The 20,238-nt window shown below is 30.9% G+C and overlaps 1 protein-coding gene and 1 long non-coding RNA gene across 2 annotated transcripts; both read left to right on the top strand.

The window, feature by feature from the left end:
- Window positions 1–6,141: 6,141 nt before the first annotated feature.
- On the top strand, window positions 6,142–10,057 carry LOC126698842 (probable sodium/metabolite cotransporter BASS3, chloroplastic). Its single transcript, XM_050396338.1, has 5 exons — window positions 6,142–6,720; window positions 7,742–7,837; window positions 8,019–8,325; window positions 8,423–8,670; window positions 9,544–10,057. Exons 1-5 carry the CDS (start codon window positions 6,299–6,301, stop codon window positions 9,779–9,781), a joined length of 1,311 nt encoding a protein of 436 aa, XP_050252295.1. The 5' UTR covers window positions 6,142–6,298; the 3' UTR covers window positions 9,782–10,057.
- On the top strand, window positions 8,677–9,537 carry LOC126698843 (uncharacterized). Its single transcript, XR_007646610.1, has 3 exons — window positions 8,677–9,131; window positions 9,206–9,243; window positions 9,322–9,537. It is a non-coding gene; the product is annotated as an uncharacterized LOC126698843 (long non-coding RNA).
- Window positions 10,058–20,238: the final 10,181 nt, after the last annotated feature.

Here is a 20,238-nt window from a genome sequence, read left to right as displayed (position 1 = left end):
CCAAAAATTTTAAATTAATAAAATATGATAAATTTAATCATTTAATCACATAATCCTATCCCGTCTCAATTTTTTTTTAATAATTTTTTTTCTTTCCTTCTTCTTGAATGACACTCACACTCATTCTCAAGTCTCTCCAAGAAAAGAGTGAGAGAAAAATGTGGATGGAGGGAAGTTGGTTTTACTAGTCTACATTACTTTGACATTGTCATTGCCATCACCGACTTTTTTTCACATCACCCACATTCTTTAGATTCTTCAACTACTTTTTTCTTCTTCTTTTTTGAATAAAACTAATCATTTCATATTTTACTTCTTTATCAATATCTTCCAAGAAAATATTGTTATTTATTTTGAATTTTGAAAGGCCACAACAAAGTCAATATGGAGTGTTCTAGAAGGAAAAAAACACATGGCTGTGGTTCACTTCAGTTAGTTGCCAAAGCATTGACATGCAGGGGCCTGGACCAAGTAAATCCAACAGACACGAGAGTCACTCCGCACTCCTCACCCCTCATGATCATTCTGTCAACATTGCCATATTTTCTGATTCCAAAAACCAATGACAAGTTCATCATATGGCATTGGCAACAAGATGTACATGGCACAAGTTTTATAAATGTGCCAACATGCATGTCAGCTTTGGCAGTTTGGTTTGAGAATTCTTTTTTTGGGGATTTTTTTTCCTTTGCATTTGACATCCATTTGATCAAAATACATTTTAATTAAAAATGCAAAGTTTTTATTCAAAGGCAAGTTTCCAAACTTGCCATCAATTTTAGAATAAAAATCCACTATTTTAAATATTTAATTAAAGAATATTTTAAAATATTAAGTATGATTTTTTTTTTTTTTTTCATTTTTTAAATGGGTAGTGGAGAGATTTGCTGTTGCAACTTGCAAGTCTTTTGGTGCTTAATAAACTTTTCATTTTTATTCTAAAATTATCTTATGTTTTTACTAACTATGGTTAAACTTTTTAAAGGAGTTTCTTATAGAAATTTAGAATATTATGTTAATAATTTAAATAGAATTGGAGAGTGTTAATTTCTTCAAATTTTAAAGGAGGGGAGTGTAATTATCATTTTTAATTTACCTTAGGTATATGGTGGGAAAGGATCTCCCCATTTCATGATAGAAATTTAAAGCTGTATTATTGACTTCATTATTTAATATTTTAAATAACTCAGAAGGATAAAATCTTAACTAAGAAATAGACAAAATTGAGATAACTTGAAATAAAGAATCATATTCCATAAATAATTGGGGAAGGGGGGGGGGGGGGAGGGAAATAAGAGGTGAAGGTGAGGTTCAAATGACAAAAAAGGGACATAAAAATAAATAAATAAAAAAGAGCAAGACTTAAGTACAGTACTTAGGTGTTGTTTTTTAAGTTCTCATTTTAACATTTTGCCATGTGAATTTTTTCTCATGGGATAGAAGTGTATTTTTTAGTTAAGTAGTCACATGACTAAATTTTAAGAAGGGAACCTAAGGAATAGCATTTAATGTATTGTATTTAAGTTTTGTCCTAAAAAAAACTATAAATAACATTATCACTAGGTTATCACTTAAACCTTGTTTGTATATGGTTCTAAAATTTCTCATGACCTTTTCAACAACTTGTTAAAATAATAAATTGTGGTTGAAGAAATATTATATTCATATAATCATTGATACTATTTTTATTATATTACCATTTTAAAAAAAAAATTATATTAGTAATGGTAAAAAAATGTGGTTTTAAATTAATTGTTTTGTATAATATCACAAATTTTCTCGCTTATTGAACATTTTATTTTCAATTGATTTCCCATTATGTCCCTGTTCCAATGTCAGGGCAATTTGTGTAGTAATATTATATACTAAGGATAAGAAGGAAAATGTATATTAAAGAAACTAATTTAATAATACAATTTAAATTGTTAGAATAATAATTTAGTGACTAAATTCATCATTTTTTTAAAAACTTAAAATTTTAGTGTAGAATTTATAATATATTAAAACTGAATAGTAAAAATAAAAGATTAAAAATCACCTCAAATTACGTGGTCAAATCAAATAGTATAAGTATTAAAAATAAAATAAAATTTAATAATGTATAATAAATTATTAACATAATAAAAAAACTCATTTAATATTCTTAAAAATTTTGAGAATTTAGTTTGAAGTAATATTTTAAATTTATTGAAAATTTTGCAATAATGTTATGTTTCACTTTTTTTTCTTTTTTTTTTTTTTTTGTTGAGAAAAATGTTATGTTTCACTTAAAGAATCTTTGTTAATAATATTAATGTATTTGTTGGGTACCACATGGTGAAAGCACGGTGTGTGTGTGCATATATAATATGTTTGGAATTATAAACTGTAAGGACCAAAAGATCTTGCGGCCCAAGCCCACTTAGAACAATGAGTTGTACAGTTTAACCTTGGCCCAAATCAATAAAATTTTTAAGAGAGGGAAACAAATAACAAGAGAGGGCTCTACCCGAGGATGAAAATAAGGAAGAAATGGCTAATGTTATAGAATAGATAAGCAAACATTTTTCTACAAGCCTGCCCGAGGAGGCCAATGTTATAAAGAACTTCTCTTAAAACAATCTTTTTTCTTATATACTCTCCCTTTCTTCGCATCCTGACCTTCCATCTTTATCTCCCCAATTTCTCTTCATAAGACTTGTCCCTTTAAACATCTGAAGAAGGTGGTAGATGGAGTTTGCTTAGCTGTGAATTACACTGTTCAGGTCACTTCCTCATCAATGCAGCTAATAAAGCTGTTGCCCACCATTTAATGTGGTGGCAACAGACTACTTCTCTCTGGAAACTTCCCCTACTCCTCATGATTCTCTTTCCTCGGCCAATCCTTCCCACTTGAAACTCCTAAAAACCTTTTGCCTCTTCATCTCCCCTCCTCGGATGAACTCCCTACTTGGGCGTATGATGCCCCAAAACCAACACTACAACCCAACAATCCCTTCTTCGGTCCTTCAGCCCCCACATAAACAATACAAAAATTTATGGTAATTGATTACAATAAATAATAAACCATCTTTTAAAATTTTAAAAACTTTACTTCTTAAAAATTAATAAGAGTAATATTTTTGAACTTTAGCAATAGAGTTTGACTTTAATCAATTATATTAGTATTTTAAATTAACTTATAATTTATCAAATGATGAAAGAAGAAAAAAAATAATATAAAGAAAAAAGATGAGAATATTCGTTCTACACAACCACAATATATAATACATAACTTTTATTATGCAAGAGACATTTTTGGAAAATTTTGATAATATAATTTCAATTAGAATTGCAAGGTAAATTTTTTAAAAACTTCGATGATATAGCTTCACATGTCGTAAATTATCTCAATAATTAGTGAGCCATATAAAAAAGCAACATCGTGTTGGAGGCAACTTTTATTATGTAATACTAGTCGAGTCTTTTATTATGTAATACTAGTCGTGTGATAATTCACAAATTAATGAAAATTCACATGTAAAATAAAAAAATAAAAAAGAATTTGATCATCATCAAATTTGAACAATAAAATAGTTTATAAAATAAAAGTAAAAGTATATCAAGTTATTGGATGAAAGCGTATCATCACATATCATTGTTTTTTATCAAAAAAAAAAAAAAAAAAATTATGATAGATGAATTAAAAAAGGAAAAATTGCGCCAACCTCCCTTTAAATTTTATGTTATTACACTTACCTCTAAAATAATAAATATTTACATTTTACATTGACCTTTCCTGGATGACTAAAAAAGACTTCAAAAACCTTTTCTTTTCTTTTCTTTTTTTCTTTTTTTTTTAATTTAAAAAATTGCTTTTAAAAATCTCAAGTTTCCTATTAGAGAGGGGGGGGGGGGACTTAGATTAAATGGAGTGCATCATCCACAGAGCTCTTATACACCATCTTCGAGAATCACATATCAATTCCGCACTTCACTGTGATCTACCATCATACTACTTTGTTAGGCCCCTTTAACCTTGCTCTATCGTTGCTTCAATTGCGCAAAGGACCTTGAACACCTTGCTACACACTACCCTAAACTTTGACACCACTTATTGTGGAGATAACAATATTGGGGAGATTCCTATTGAAAGATTAATATAACATATAGAGACAACACTTAACCCAAAAAGTATATTAGTTTGAGATAACTATGTTATATTAACTACTCAATTTTCTCATTATTATTCAATACGTGACTTTACTCATATGTTACCCAACAAATTAAATTAGAAAATAAAACAAAAACAAAATTTGAGATACAAACAAAAATTATCAAAATAAAACTATAAGTAAAAATTCTTTAATAAAAATTGAAAAAATATAATTAATAATAGTTTTAATTAAAGGGGAAATTCTATATTTTTTTTCCTCCAATATGGGTTGGTTCAATTGGTCCTTAAAAGTTAAAAAATAAAATAATTCTCTCCATTTATTTTTTTCTTTCCAGGTGATTGTGTGGATGCTGGGGCACCCTAGGGGCCAAGTGGAAGCAATCACATATTTGAGGGAGCCAAAATCTAACAAACCCTATATATAAAAGACCAGAGTCGAACTTAACACATATTTCAAGAATGAATTTATTTATTTAGAATTTAATTCATTAACCAAATCAAATATTTTTAAACTTGAAAGACGAAAATTGAAATTTACCCAAATTCTAAGAGCTAAAAATACAATTTACCTCTAATTAAAAATTAATTGGAAAAAAAGTCTTCTAACATTTTTAAAAGCTAAAAATTGATTTTATGATTATTTCATTTAAAATTGATAAAGTTTTCTACTAAATTTGGATTGGAGGAGATTACTTAGTAGTTTATAAGACCATCTATATGTATTAAATCACATGATTTATTACATTATTTTATGACTTATGAAAAATATCTAGTCACATCTACCCTATACCAAAATAAGAAGTGCTACATTCGTAACATGTTTACAACACTTTTATAACATATCTTAAGTGGTAAATTGTTATTAGTCTTAATTTGAACTCACCATTGAAATTACTTTTTTGACTACCAATAACAAAAAGTAAAAATTACACTTTACCATTCTATACTATATCCTAAATTACACTTTGTACCCTAAACATTTAAAATGCACAGTTAGCATCTTAAACTATAACTCGTGTTATACTTTACACCCATCCTTCAGTTTTGCAAGTATCTTGGATGGAAAAGCATGACACCACTTGAAAAGACGAAATTACTTCTCTTCTCAGTCCTTTAAAAATAAAGGAAAAATTACACTTTATCATCATAAAACTATACTCCCGATTTCATTTTGTACCATAAACTTTGTTTTTTTGTCCAAGATGACAACAAAATTGATGGCATGGTGCAAAGTGTAATACGAGTTATAGTTTAGGGCACTAACCGTATATTCTGAAAGTTTATAGTGTAAAGTGTAATTTGAGATATAATTTAGGGTGGTAAAATACAATTACCCTTAATAACATGTCACTTAAAATTTGTTATAAAAGTGCTGTAAAAATATTATGAATATAACATTTCTCCACTAAAAAGATTAAGCCTAATTTATTTTGTGTCAAATTATTTTATCTAAGAAAAATTGTTAACTCTAACAATTTTAAACTAATATAATTTAGAATTATTTTGTAACTCAAAAAATATTTATGATATTATGAACGGACAAAATTTATGTATAACAACTTAGCTGTTGTTCCTTAAGTTTTCTCTTTTAGGATTCTGCTATGTGACCACTTAACTAATTAATACACTTCTATTCCATAAGAAAAAAGTCATATGGCAGAGTTTTAAAAGTGAAAACTAAGAAACAACACATAAATACTGTATCTAAGTCTTGTTTGTTGTAAAAAATGTGAGCTTTATGCCATTGACTTCTTTTATGATGATAATAAATCTCACAACATTTCAGCAACAATTTTCATTTAACAAAAAAAAAAAAAAATTAGTATCACAACTTTTTTATTGCAACTGTTATGTGGCCAAATATGGATGGTGAAAGAAAAATGGTAAGTAAATCTGCAAGCCATAAAAAGTTATATTCATAATTTTCATAATTTTACCCGATCAAAATTGTAATAAAAAGTTATAAAAATATGTGTGCTCCATAGAATTAGTAAAAAAGAACATAATAATAATGATTGTGTGTACGTATAAGCTTACTCTATCATCTCATCCTTCACTCGTTCACCACCTCTCCTTTGTTTTCCTTCCTCAAAAGCTCGCCGGAAACCACCACTCTCCCGGCGACGAATCCCACTACTCCTACCACCACCACCACCATTATCCATGTCCACTTCTTCAATGTCCTCAATTACCTTCCTCTCTCTCCCCAACCCAAAACTCACCTTTTCTTCATTCAGGCCTCTCTCTTTCTCTTCCTCTTCTTCTCCTTCTTCTTCTTCTTCTTCTTCTTCTCTTTCTTGTTCTTCGTTTTCCAAACACTCCAATGGACAGCGTAGCAACCAAAAGCTCTCCATATTCGCCTGCTCCACTTCGCCGTTTATAGGCAGAGTCGGTTTACAGAGGCGACAAGGGAACGCGTCGATGCTGTCGTTTGGGATTAACCCAAACGATTTAGCGCATACTGGCAAGAACAGCAACACCGATTCTTCTTCTTCTTCTTTGTCTCATATTCTCTCTGCAACGCTTCCTTTTGTGGTTGCTGCCACTGCGATTGCTGCTCTTGCTCAGCCTGCCACTTTTACTTGGTGGGTTACTCGAGTGTTCGACTTTTGCATGTGGTTTTGTGCTTTTTCATCATGTTTCTATTTTTGGGTTTATCATTGTTTGAGCTTTAATTTCTCTGTTTGCAAGTTTTGCATGTGGGTTTCTTTGTTTTTCTCTAATTGGGCTTTCAGTGATTCAGTCTGATTTTGGTTTCATCGCTTTCAAGTGTTTGCATGTGAGTTTGATTGTTTTTTTTCCAATTTGGGCTTATCATTGTTTTGAGTTTTAATTTCTCAGTTTTCAAGTTTTGCATGTGGGTTTCATTGTTTTTCTCTAATTGGGTTTTCAGTGATTCAGTCTGATTATGGTTTAATTGCTTTCAACTGTCTGCATTTGATTTTCTCTGTTTTTCTGTGATTGGGTTTTCTGAGTTTCAGTCTGATTTTGGTTATTTTCAGTACTTTGGTTTCTATTCTTAGTCGTAGGTTGTTGTCTGTGATTTCCAATACGGTTTTTAGACACCGTTTCTGAAGTACTAATAATATAAAATTGTTGATTATATAAAATACTTGGAAATTGTTGTCTTGAAACTTTGCTTTCAGAATTAACTTATGAATAATCGCATGTTCTTTTTCAACCTTTTTCTGATAGCATAACTTTAATTAGTCTATATTTAATAATGTTCTTTTGTTTTATCCTGATTTCTTACTTGTCAAGTTTTTTACTTTTTTTATTAACTTTATCTTGTCTGTTAGAAAAGTGAGGTGCAGAGTGCTTTCCAGAGTTTAAAATTCCTATTATAGTTGTCATCTTGTAGGCTGGAAGTTGCATATCAGGTTTTGGACTACAAGTGTTTGACTAAAGGCTTCTAACTAATAAGGAGTTTAGTTTTACCTAGTTTTTCTACTTCACATGTCTTCTAGTTCCTACTCAGCAGGTGTTATGGCAAAAAACTGTTTTTTTGTTAAGATTTACATTCACAATGTGTCTGCCCAGCTAATCTATGTTTTTTTTTTGGAGTTGTTTAAAAACTAAAAGAAAATGAATTCTAAACTTCTCCAGGGTATCTAAGGAGCTATATGCACCTGCTCTTGGTGGGATCATGTTGTCTATTGGAATTAGGCTTTCCATTGATGATTTTGCTCTCGCATTTAAAAGGTAAAATCTTGATATAACATTGTTGAATTTTGATGTCTGAAAAGGTTAAGCTGTCATAAAATGGTGAATTTAATCATTTAACCATTATTCTAATGTATTTCTTCTGAGAATTTTGCTTTTCCATTCCATTTGTGAGATTTTGAATGTGCTCCCAATGTTCTTCAGTTTTCATCTGTTGCAGACCTTTGCCACTGTCTGTTGGGTTCATTGCGCAGTATGTGTTAAAGCCAGCACTCGGAGTATTAATTGCAGGGGCATTCGGCATGTCTCAGATGTTCTATGCAGGCTTTGTCCTCACATCTTGTGTTGCAGGAGCTCAGCTGTCTAGCTACGCTAGTTTTTTAAGCAAAGGGGATGTGGCCTTGAGCATTCTCCTAACCAGCTCAACTACCATTGCATCAGTGCTTGTTACACCCCTACTAACTGGCCTTCTAATTGGATCTGTTGTTCCAGTTGATGCTGTTGCTATGTCAAAGTCAATATTGCAGGTAAGAATAACAGTGCATTAATCAATTGCAAGTGGAATTATAAATGATTTTACCTCATTTGACTTTGCTAATAGATTTCCTTTGCACTTTTTGTTAGGTTGTTCTTGTTCCAGTCACTCTTGGCCTTGTGCTTAATACTTATGCAAAACCGGTTGTGACTGTCCTTGAACCGGTGATGCCATTTGTTGCAATGATTTGCACTTCTTTGTGCATCGGTAGCCCCCTTGCTATAAATCGGAACCAAATTCTGTCTGCGGAGGGTCTCAGATTGGTTTTACCGATATTTATGTTTCATGCTGTGGCCTTTACTGTAGGATATTGGGTCTCCAAAATTCCAGTTTTTAGGTAAATTTGTCCTTCTGCCTGAGAAAATTTAAATGTCTTGCTTAGATGTCTTGTCCTATTAATAATGAAGGATGTATTAAAAACTAATCCACTTGGCATTGCCTTGTTTTGCGAACTTGTGCACCTCTATTTTTATCATTTAATAGCCCTTTGTGAGCAATTAACAATGTGGTATAGAGGGTCCATTGCTTAGAATTAAAAAATCAGGTATAGCTAATCCTTCTTTCTGTCTCTGTGCTGCCAAATCTGACTGTTCTTTAATAGGCACTTATGATAGGATTTAGTCTAGAGGCTTCATGCTTTATAGTGTGGTTGGCACTAACATTATACATCGTAATTGAATATTTGTTATTCTTTAACCTGTGCCCTTGGGGCAGTCATTTATCAGATATCCTCATTGGGTGTGTCTGTCATGCATACCTTTCCTGTCCTCGAAACTCCTCAAAGAATGGAAGTAGTAGGTATGATTCCATGTCAAACTTTGTGATTGCCATTCAATAATCTGTCTCTCCTTAATGCCATTGGAAATTTGCAGCCCTAATTGATTGCCGGTTGGTGGGTCCAATTCCAAAGGTTTGTTACCTTTTGCAACTCTGGCAAACACCCCCCTCTCTTTGAAACTCCCTTGCTCACTTCTCAATTGACATGTAGATAAAAGCCCACCTTCCCCTATTGATAATAGTTGTATCTTGTGAATTCTTGGAGGGGAACACATTTAGACAAGCTTGGCTATTCTTAATGTTCTGCACGCAGGCTTGCATTCTTACGCATATGTAGGAATATTTCACCTTTGGAAATTGGCATTTTTTTTTTTTTTTGGTGGAGTTAGAACTTTGAATTGGTTTTCCTCTAATCTAACTTCATGTTTGACAGGCAAGAAGAAGAAGTTAGTAGGACAATTTCATTATGCACAGGAATGCAAAGCTCCACCCTGGCGGGGCTCCTTGCTACCCAGTTCCTCGGGAGCAGTCAGGCAGTTCCACCAGCTTGTTCAGTAGTTGCCATGGCTATTATGGGCCTTTGTCTTGCTTCTTTCTGGGGCAGTGGCTATCGAATTAGAGACCTGCCATCCCTACTAATGCCAGAAAGTGGTTCTACTGTCAAGGCTTAGTTAATGGTGCAAGAGGGGTGGATCATGGAACTAATCTCAAGCATACAAGTATACTGGTGCTCACTTTTTGAAGAATCACAGGTCAGGTAACGAAATGAGAGTCTGTGGCATTTTGTTTGAAACTTGTGTAGCAATATCAAATACAGGATTAGGAGCCATACATATTGATAGCGCATAATTGTAAAGTTAGAAGAGTTTCTTTTCCACGAACTGCAACTTATAGTTTTTGCTGTATAGCGAGAAAAATATAGTGGATACATGGTTGCATTGCTTCAATGTGCTATAAGGTTTTGCTTTCTCTCTTTGTATGCATGGACGTGCGTTTTCAAATTGAGCTTATTTTTGCTGAAACTGAAAACTGAAATTGAAAACATTGTAGCAAAATAATTTTTAAATGTGTGAATAGTATTGTGGGACCCATTTTTAATGAAAAAGTTGATAAAAAGTGAAGTTTGTGGGACTCGTGAACAGTGCATAAGTGCACTGTTCACAGCTGACCGGGTCAACAGTTGCGGCTGGGAGAAAAAAAAAAAAAAAAAAAAAGAAGGAAACGCAGAAATAAACGCAGACGGGCAAACGTCCAATCCAAACTGCACCGTTGTGTCAATGCGTATGAAATTAATAAGTATAATAAAATTCATGTGATAACAAAATTAATAAGTCTTTATTAATGAGTTCAATGAATAATTTGTAACTCTTAACAAGTTTTTATTAACTAAAATTAAGAGAAAATCCTATGACTTGCATTTGAGATCTATTTATTTGGCACTTAAAAGAGCCACAATATGAAATAACTACTTAATAATGCATTAGAAAACCTTACTGATCAATACAATTTAGTCAAAAATTTCATTATTTTTTAGGTTAGGGTTTTTAACATTTACATGCTATTTGGTGTCCGTCTGGGCAAAAAGTTTTGTTTTTTGTCTCATTTTTTTAAAATTATAATTATATTAAGAAAGAAAAAAAAAATTGCTACAATTGTAAACTAATTGAATAATTTAAACTTAATGTAATTTTAAGGTTTTATCATATAATTATCCCCAAAATACAAGGTGCAACAGCCTCTAATTTTATGATTCAAATCTCCCATTTCCAATTAAGAATTTTCAAATTAAAAAAGAAAAAGAAAAAAAAGAGTTTAGTATTTCTTGGTTTGTTTTTTTATTCCAAGCCAGTCTCTCTTTCACTCTCTCTATAAAATCATTTGCTTAGCTTGCCTGATCAAATTTGTGGCTGAGAAAAACAAATTCTAAAATTTGGATGAAATATTATTAATGGGATATGGCATTTTCGTGCTTTACACGTAGAGCTGTGTGCATCAAGAGAATTTTTTTTTTTTTTTTTTTTTTGATAACTGTGCATCAAGAGATTAATCCTAGATTTAATTTTATGGAGGTGTCCATTAATATTTGAAAAAAAATACTCACTAAAAATTTGGGGTACCTTTTGTAAGATTGGCTTAACTTTGAGTATTTATAGGCATAATATTAATGGGCTAAAAAGTTACATAGGAAATTAATAGTTCTGAAAGGATATAAAAATTTGTAACTCCTGGGCTTTTGCGAGACCAACTAGTGCAATTGCATATCAAAAAGTTTGTAACTTAATTAGCGGTTTTTAAAAAACTTGTTACGTTCTATCCAATAGACATGTTCAATAAATGAAACATAAATTGTAAGTTATAATAATTTTATAAAATTAAAAACACCTCAACAGTATATAAGATCAAACCACAAATCTCTTCTGCTACAGGACACATTTGTTTTTTGGATCCAAACTTGAATATTATTAACGATGGCGTCTTTCAAGAATTTCATCTTAGCTTTGTTCATTGCAATGTTCATTTCAAGCATCAATGTTAGCCTCGCAGCTCGTCATCTTTCACAATTTACTCAACCAGATGAACCATATTTGCCTTCAATTCTAACGTTACCAAATACCACAAGTCCAACTATTCCCACTCGTCATCTTTTACAGTTTACTCAATCAGATGTACTGTCATTCATAGCCAAACTGCCTAACCTAATCAAGTCATTTTTCTCTTCACTAGGCATTCCTTTAACCCCCAAAGTCCCCAAGATAGTTCCCTCTATCCCAAATCTCTCCCATATCCCTACACCCTCAAACCCATGATTATTATATGTGAAAGTTATGTGATGTTTTAATTTTAAGTGTGATTTCTTATTTTTGTTGCTTATTAATGTTTCTCAAAGTTGAAATAATATGCTATCGAGCTTCATTATTTGTCTTGTACTTTTAAATTTGAGGTTATCATTTTTTTCTTTGTTGTCATTTTTGATAAAAAATGTTGTCAATTATGTTTTAGATTCCGTTTTGGTTCATTGATTAAAACAACATATTTTAGTGCCAACACATTCTGGTATACTGTTTCTGTGTATATATATATGACCACTTTTTAAAATATAATTGACATAAATAATCGATGAGCCACATCAGTATTTTCATAATGCAGATGACAACAAGGATGAATTTGAAACTATACCATAAAATTTAAGGGCTAAAATGAAATAGGAAAAAAATTTAAAGACCAAAATGAACACAACCCAATTTTAAAGGGGTAAAAAGTGATATTTTGACAAGAAAATATAAATGAAAGCAATAAAAAGGCCAAGAGCCTTGTAGCTTGACTGACATCTTTTGACGTTTATAATAAAGATATCCAAAGTTCAAGTCTCCACCCTCAACTATTGATGTATAAAAATAAAAAATAAAAAAAGTACTTAGAGCATTCATTCCAGCCTCTTCAAATATTTAACCAAAATAAAATTAAAAAGTCATTTTTTCCCTATTTTTAACTAGTCTACATTTTACATACACTTGTACTTCCCTTCAAATATTTAACCAAAATAAAATTAAAAAGTCATTTTTTCCCTATTTTTAACTAGTCTACATTTTACATACACTTGTGCTTCCCTTCTCTTCTTTTTCTTTTTAATTTTCGTTTAAATAAACCTTTATTTTTCTCTATAAAATTTTCCCAAATTGTCTCCTTCACCTTTTTATTTACCTACACTCCATTTTCCATATTGCAGCCAATGGGGAAATTTTATACTACAATTATAATTTGTAGACCTTTCAATCGCCCAGCATTATCACACTAAAAGTCTGTTTGAGTACTGCTTATTTTGCTGAAAATTGAAAATACTATAGTAAATAAAGAGTTATAACTGAAAACTTAAAATGCACCGTATAGCAAATAATCTGCCTAACGCGTTAACAGTGCCAGGTCCCATGCTTAAAACACAAAATGCACACAAACGCATGCTAAGCCATTGCGAAATTTTCATTTAATGTTTTTTGTTTCACTAGTTGGGATGTATTTATTTTCTTGACCTTAAATAATAAATTGACAGTTGGAAATTCAAAATTGATAAATATTGTAGCTTGTATAATTTATATGGTCGGTGTTTTGCTCTTATACTTCATGGCCAGTCAACTAATTAATGTTAGGGTCTGATTTTTCTCCCTTTTAAAACTCTTCCAGTTACCACCGAGCACCCTTGGATAGACAGTCACTCCACTAATATAATTAAGTATTTGTAAAGTGTGGGGGGTAAGAGCGGGAGGTCAAGTCTCCAAAAGGGAGTTTCACATACATATACATTTAAATTAGACTATTGTAGAATTCTACCTCAAATAATAATAAATAAATAAAACCCTTTCCTTTTCTCCCATTTTTATTTGGATGAATGACACTTGGAAAATAAAAAAATCCACATGAAAGAAAAATGTTCTGTCATTAACTACAGGTCTACAGCTAGATACTTGGTAAATTCATTTGAAATGTTTTTATGTTTTTTAAAATTTATTTATAATGCTTAGGGTAAACTACGTATTTGGTTCCTATCTTATACACTATATTTCAATTTGGTTCATAACCTTTTAATGGCGTGTTAATTTAGTCATTGCAGTTATCTCTTGAATGTAAATTGTTGATGTGGCTAATGGCCAAAATCAAGGTGGTCAATACACTAGTACCAAAACATCAACCTTTTGTATTGGTTTAAATACTAGCCATATCGGTCGATTTCGGGCGTTTCGGCTGGTACAAAAATAAGCTTCCTCTTTTTTTAAAATTTTGTTTTTTTTTTTATAGTTTTATAATTTTTGAATTTGGTAAGGGTAGAATGGTAACTTATTTTCATTAACTTATTAGTATTATTTGTTTTCTTAGTATACTAAAGTCTAAAACCATAAATAATTTGTTTTGAATTGAGGTAATTTTTTATGGTAAACTTTTATTTTTATTATTATAATATATATTTATAAATATAAAAAATAACGGTAAACCCAAAACGGTATACCGATATTGACCGGTACCGAAATATATTGTTCTACTAGTCAAATTGGTATACCTTTCGGTACGAGATTGACTCCCTTGTTCAAAATAAAATATTAGCTTTCGCTGATATGACAATAACTTAATTTTTTTATTTTGGCCGTTTGCCATGTCATCAATTTTCATCCAAGAAATAATGGTAAGGACTAAATTGATACCGCACTAAAATGTTAGGAACGAAATTAACACAATTAAAAGGTTATGGACCAAATTGAAATATGGTGTAAAAAATAGGGATCAAATATATAGTTTAATTAAAATTCAAAACATAAAATACTTTCATATCCTAAAATTAAAGAAATTGGCTTTAACACTTTTATTTATCAATATTTATTTGCCTTAAGCTAGCCTTCCAAATTAAAAAAATAAAACACAAGACACTCTAAAATCACTATTGCCCTTTTACTTTTATTGTCGTGCTTGTACCAATACCACACTAAATATGGTAGTAAAAAACTACAAAGAAACCTATACATTATGAGTTCTAAAAAATAATTAAAAAATAACTAATCTCATCAATAATTAGTTAGAAGGTTTCTTTTTATTTCTCTTTTGTTCCCAAACATCCAAAGACCCAAAGCCAATCATAGCTTTTACAAAACCCACAATGTTTGACCTCAAAATCAAAATCATAAAGTCGTCGTCTGTCAATAAAAAATACAAGCCCTTTTTCTTGGTCGTAGCCAACTCATACAAGTTAAGATTAGGTGGGATGACAATGTTGGAGCTATGTAAGTGTCATTGAAGGGTTGAAAGTAAATGACATCGTTCTTGGTCTTGGTGTATTTGAGATAAGATGATGTGAATGTTTGTGGGCTGGTGTATATAAATGAGTAGAAATGCAAGAGGTGAACAGGGAAGAGTCCTTATCTTTTAATTGGAAAAGTCTTGAAAGTTGAAATATTGAACCAAAGAAAGAAAAAGTCTCTATTTAGATTTGTTTTTACCTTTGATGTGGTTTAAGAATATTTCATTTCTTTTGAACTCAATTCTCTTTTCAAGACTGCGCCACATGGTTGAACTTCATCCTCTCCCACGTGAAGTCTTTACCTTATATATATATATATATATTTCATTGATTCAATTGCGTTTCTTCCTCATATAAAATCATTCTCTCTGTGTCTCTCTCTCTCTCTCTCTCTCTCTCTCTCTCTCTCTCTCTAATGCATGCTTTATGCTGAATGCATGTGAAATTAATAAGTCTAATCAATTTCATGTGATCATAAAATTAATAAGTCTTTATTTATGAGTTCATTGAAATTTGTAACTCTTAAGTCTTTATCAAAATAAAATTAATAGAAAACCCAATAAGTTGCATTTGACATCTATTTGGCACATAAAAAGCTCAAACAACTGCTTAATAATGTGTTAAAAAAACATGATTAATAAACAAAATTTAATAAAAATTTCACTCTGTTTTATGTTAGTTCTTTTAATATTTACATCCTATTCAGTGTTCAAGTGGCAGACTTTTAATCACGTAGAGTGATCTTAATCCTCAAGACAAGGGGGTTTAGTTTGAAATTCAAAGTTAATTAATTTGAAATTCAAAGTTAAAACATTAAGGTTTTATCAAATAAATACCCTCAAAATCAAAGGTAAGTCTCTAGGCTTAAAGAGTACAAGTCTAGAGCCACATAGTTCAACTAGTTGAACATGACACATTATTTTTTAGATCCAATCTTGTATATTATTAACGATGATGTCTTTCAAGAATTTCATCTTAGTTTTGTTAATTGCAATATGCCAATATCCATTTCAAGCATCAATGTTAACAGGGGCGGAGCTAGAAATTTATCTTTGGAGGGGCCAGTCAAGACTAAATAATCATATTGATTCACAAAAAATATATGTATCTCTATATATGTATGTATGACCCACTCAACAATGCTTTAATGAATTTTTGTAAAGAAATTGAAGAGAGTTAGTGTAAGACTATGAGAACATTTGCACTGAGTGATGAGTTCTTTTGGAAGGGACTGGAAAGTAGAACATTGGAAAATACATATTGAAAAGAAAAGCTAATAGTAAAAGTGAGTAAAACTCATAAAAGTTGTGGGCTTGTTGATGTGTTGGGGGGAGGAGAGATGGAGGAAAGACTGAAAAAAAGTCAAAGTAATTAAGTAAATTTGAATGAAAGAAGTAGTCAAGGGCACGTGGGGGGACCAGTTAGTTTCATTTGGAGGAGCCAGCTCTTACAAAAATTTTGTAGAACCTAGTTTTAAGCAGCTATAATAAATTTTTGAGTTATTATAGCTGAATGTTAGCCTAGCAGCTCATCATCTTTTACAATTTGCCTTACCTAATCAATCCATTTTTGCCTTCAGCATCACTCTGGTGCAATAGCCTCTATGTGCAGTGGTAGCTGGTAGGGGTAATGCATGTTAAATGCAAAGGAGAATTAGTGCTTAAACCACGCTCTATATATATATATATATATATATATATATATATATATAAATGATACTGGTGGGATGAAGTACTAATTCTTAAAAGGATGGGATTAGTAATTTTTCTAGTCATCATACAAAAGACTTGGGATTAGAATTTTGATATGTCTTAATTTCAAATTTATAAATATTGAAGTATATTTTATGAATTTCTAAAACTCTATAGATTTAGAAGTTTCATCAAATTCAAGGATATTAAGATTTAAATTATTAGTATATTTTTCAAATTCAAATCCTTTACTCTTTTTAATCACTCAAATCTAAATTCATATACTCAAATATTGTCATCTAAACACACGTTAAAAAATGAAAAGAAATATATGTTTAGAGTTCAGTATGCCTTGGTTTGTTTTTCATTCTCTCTCAGTAGATTCTAAAATTAGAATAAAATATTATTAACAGGATATGCCATAGTTTAGGCTGCTGAAGAAGTGGCCGTGGTTTCTAGAGAATCAAAATTCATCCTTTATGTGGAGAGCAGTGTGCATCAAGGGATTTAATTCTACGCAGACAACTATTACCAATTAAATAATACACCAAAAGATTGCCTGAACTTGGAGAAATTAATAGGTTTATGAAGGGGATCAAAATCCTCTAAAATTTTTAAGGTACTCTATCACATACAATTTTTTTTTTTTTTTTTTTTTTTAAATTTTAACCTTCATATTTTAATCAATAGTTCAGATTATAACATATCATTAATCCACTAAAAAAAAACCTTATATAATGACGCCGCATCAAATATTAAAACCAAACAAATTAACATGTCGTATTTTGAGTTTTTTTTTTTAATCTATTTTAATTTAAAAAAAATACTTAGAAAGAAAACCCATAAGTCAAACCCAAATGCGAGATCTCATTGCATTGAACTTATCTAATTTCATTTATTGAATCTTGATTTCATTTATTCTAAAAAAAAAAAAAGAATCTTAATTTCATTGCTGGGTTTTGCCTTAAATAAAAGGTAGAGAGTTCGTCTCTGTCAAAGTTCTCCATCCTACATCACATTTGACACTGTCATATCATCCATGGTTTTAGAAATTGGACCGAATCGACCGATTTGACCGGTTCAATCAGGAACTGGGCACCGGTCCGATCAAGGAAAAACTCCCAAAACTAGAGAAAATTGGTCAAATAAGTCAAAATTGGGTTAAACTGGAGGCAAAAACGGTTTTGCCTCTAGTTCGCTTTTTGAAACCTTGATCTCACCAAAGACAAGCTTTGTGCAGTGTGATTTGGATCTCACATCTACATTTTCTAAATTTTTGAAAAAAAAAATGACTTGTAAATTTGTTTTTATTTTTAATAGCTTAAGTGTTATCTTTATTTAATATTTTTGTTAATGGATTAATGACATGTTATAATCTAAACTATTGGTCAAAAAAATGAAAGGTCAAGATTCGAAGAACTCTATGTTGTATGGTATTCTAGAAATTCTAGAAGATCTGGGTTTTGGCTAAAATGGTCATCTCGATGGACCTAATAATTTCTCTTGAACTTGACTATTTATAAGCGTAGTGCGTTGGCAAGTTACATAGAAAATTAATAGTTCCAATAAATTTAAAAGGGTATAAAATTTGTAACTCTTAGGCTTTTAAAATACCAATTAATGCAATTGCATATCAATATGTTCTTAAATTAATGCATATTTAAAAACTTGTTACGTTCTACCCTGTAGTTATATTCGATAAATAAAACATAGATTGTAAGTTATATTTTTATAATAATAAAAATACCCCTCCCAACACTATATAAGCTCAAACCACAAATATCTTTTGCAATAGGACACATTGTAATTTTGGGTCCAATCCTGCACTTAGAAATAATGGCATCTTTCAAGTGCTTCATCTTAGCTTTGTTCATTACAATGTTCATTTGCAGCATCAATATTAGCTTGGCAGCTCGTCACCTTCTACAATTTCCTCAACCGGTTGTACCAACCTTGCCAATCATACCCACTTTGCCAAACCAGCCATCTTTGCCTTCAATTCCAAAGTTACCAAATCCCACAATTCCAACTATTCCCACTATCCCAACCATGCCTCAGCCCACATTGCCAACCATGCCACAACCCACATTGCCAAATCCCACTATCTCAACTCAGCCACAATCCATGATACCTTTCATACCAACGTTGCCCAAGTCGATTTTGCCAATGCAAATATCGGCAAAGCCCTCAATTCCACCCATTCCCACAACTTCAACCATCCGGCGAATATTACCTAAAGTTACAATGCCTCCACTATCTGGCGAGCCTAAAATCGGCATCGGCACTATCCCAAAGCTATGGTTCCACCATAACCGTTCCATCAATCTCAAAGATTTCTTTTGCTTTAGCTTGCGTATCAAATTATGTTAAAAATATTAGTATGAAAATCTACTTTTTTCTATCTTATACAATCACTTTTAAAAAACACCCACTCTAGATTATCCTTTCTGCTTATTTAAATAATCATTTTTCTTATTTGTTTATTAGTATCTTCATAGAGAGAGAGAGAGAGAGAGAGGAATTTGATGAGACAAGAGTTGAGAGAAAAAAAAATGATATACAAAGCTATAATAATAGTGTATATTTACCCAATTACTGTAACAACTTTGAAAATTTACACATATTTAGCTCAATTGATGTGGGTAATTTTGAGGCTTGAATGTGTAAATTTGATATATTTTTTTATTATACGCTTACCAGTGCAAATGCTTTTACTTGTCAACTATATTTTGGAAGCTATGTACTTTTTTTTTTTTTTTTGAAAGCCAGTTATGTACTTTAACTTTGATCTCTTATTGTTATTGCTTATTCATGTTAAAGTTTCAATAATATTATATCATCAACCTTCATAATTTGTCTTCTACTTTCAAATTTGAGATTTTCATTTTTTTTTTCTTTTTGGCGATTAGTGAGAATGATGTTGTTAATTTATTTTAGTGATTGTTTTGGTTTGTTTATTAGACCATTGGAATGACATATTTCAGTATTAATATGTTCTATTATTACAAGAGTATGTATATATATATATATATATATAAATTTATTGTGATTTCGTGAGGTGGATGATGATAGGATGGAATTGAAACTATATAATAAAATTCAGAGAATGAAATGAAAAAGAAGAAAAATTAAGGACCAAAACGTATGCACCCCTTATTTATTGGGGTTAAAAGTGATTTTTTGCCTAGAAAATATAAACATAAGTAGTACAACCATAGTTATTAAACCCGGATCAGACATTAGCTCGGTTTATGACCTGGATCACTAGGTCACTAGTTCAACTAGTGTCTCAATAGTCGAACTGCATGGTCAAGTAAAAAAGATTTTTAAAATTAAATATATAAAAAAGTAAATTTGAGAAATCATAACATGAATATGTAATTTTTAAAAAAATTAAACTTGCTATTATAATTCAAAATCAAGGTTTCCCAAGCAATAGCATTAGAAATTCTGTAAAATTTCACAAGCAAAATAAACGAATGTCATAAGATTGCAACAAAATTTTTACTAAATAAAATATTATTACATGTCTTAAAATTTTGTATATATAAAAATGCAAATCTCAAACTACATAAACAAAATAAGAGCAAAAGGGTTAGAGGCTTAAACTTAAAACAGTAAACAAATAAAACACAAAACATAAACAAAAGAAGAG

Source organism: Quercus robur, chromosome 9, assembly GCF_932294415.1.
Source record: "Quercus robur chromosome 9, dhQueRobu3.1, whole genome shotgun sequence".
In the NCBI taxonomy this organism is placed as follows: Eukaryota; Viridiplantae; Streptophyta; class Magnoliopsida; order Fagales; family Fagaceae; genus Quercus; species Quercus robur.
The sequence above is the reverse complement of the archived record's forward strand: the minus strand, read 5'-3'. Positions and strand labels throughout refer to the sequence as shown.

What these genes read in the sequence shown, in the direction of transcription:
- LOC126698842 (XM_050396338.1), top strand. Translation starts at nt 6,299, where the DNA reads ATGTCCACTTCTTCAATGTCCTCAATTACCTTCCTCTCTCTCCCCAAC. An exon ending in TGTCAAAGTCAATATTGCAG is followed by an intron (nt 8,326 to 8,422) that starts GTAAGAATAACA and finishes ACTTTTTGTTAG; the next exon opens with GTTGTTCTTGTTCCAGTCAC. An exon ending in TCCAAAATTCCAGTTTTTAG is followed by an intron (nt 8,671 to 9,543) that starts GTAAATTTGTCC and finishes CATGTTTGACAG; the next exon opens with GCAAGAAGAAGAAGTTAGTA.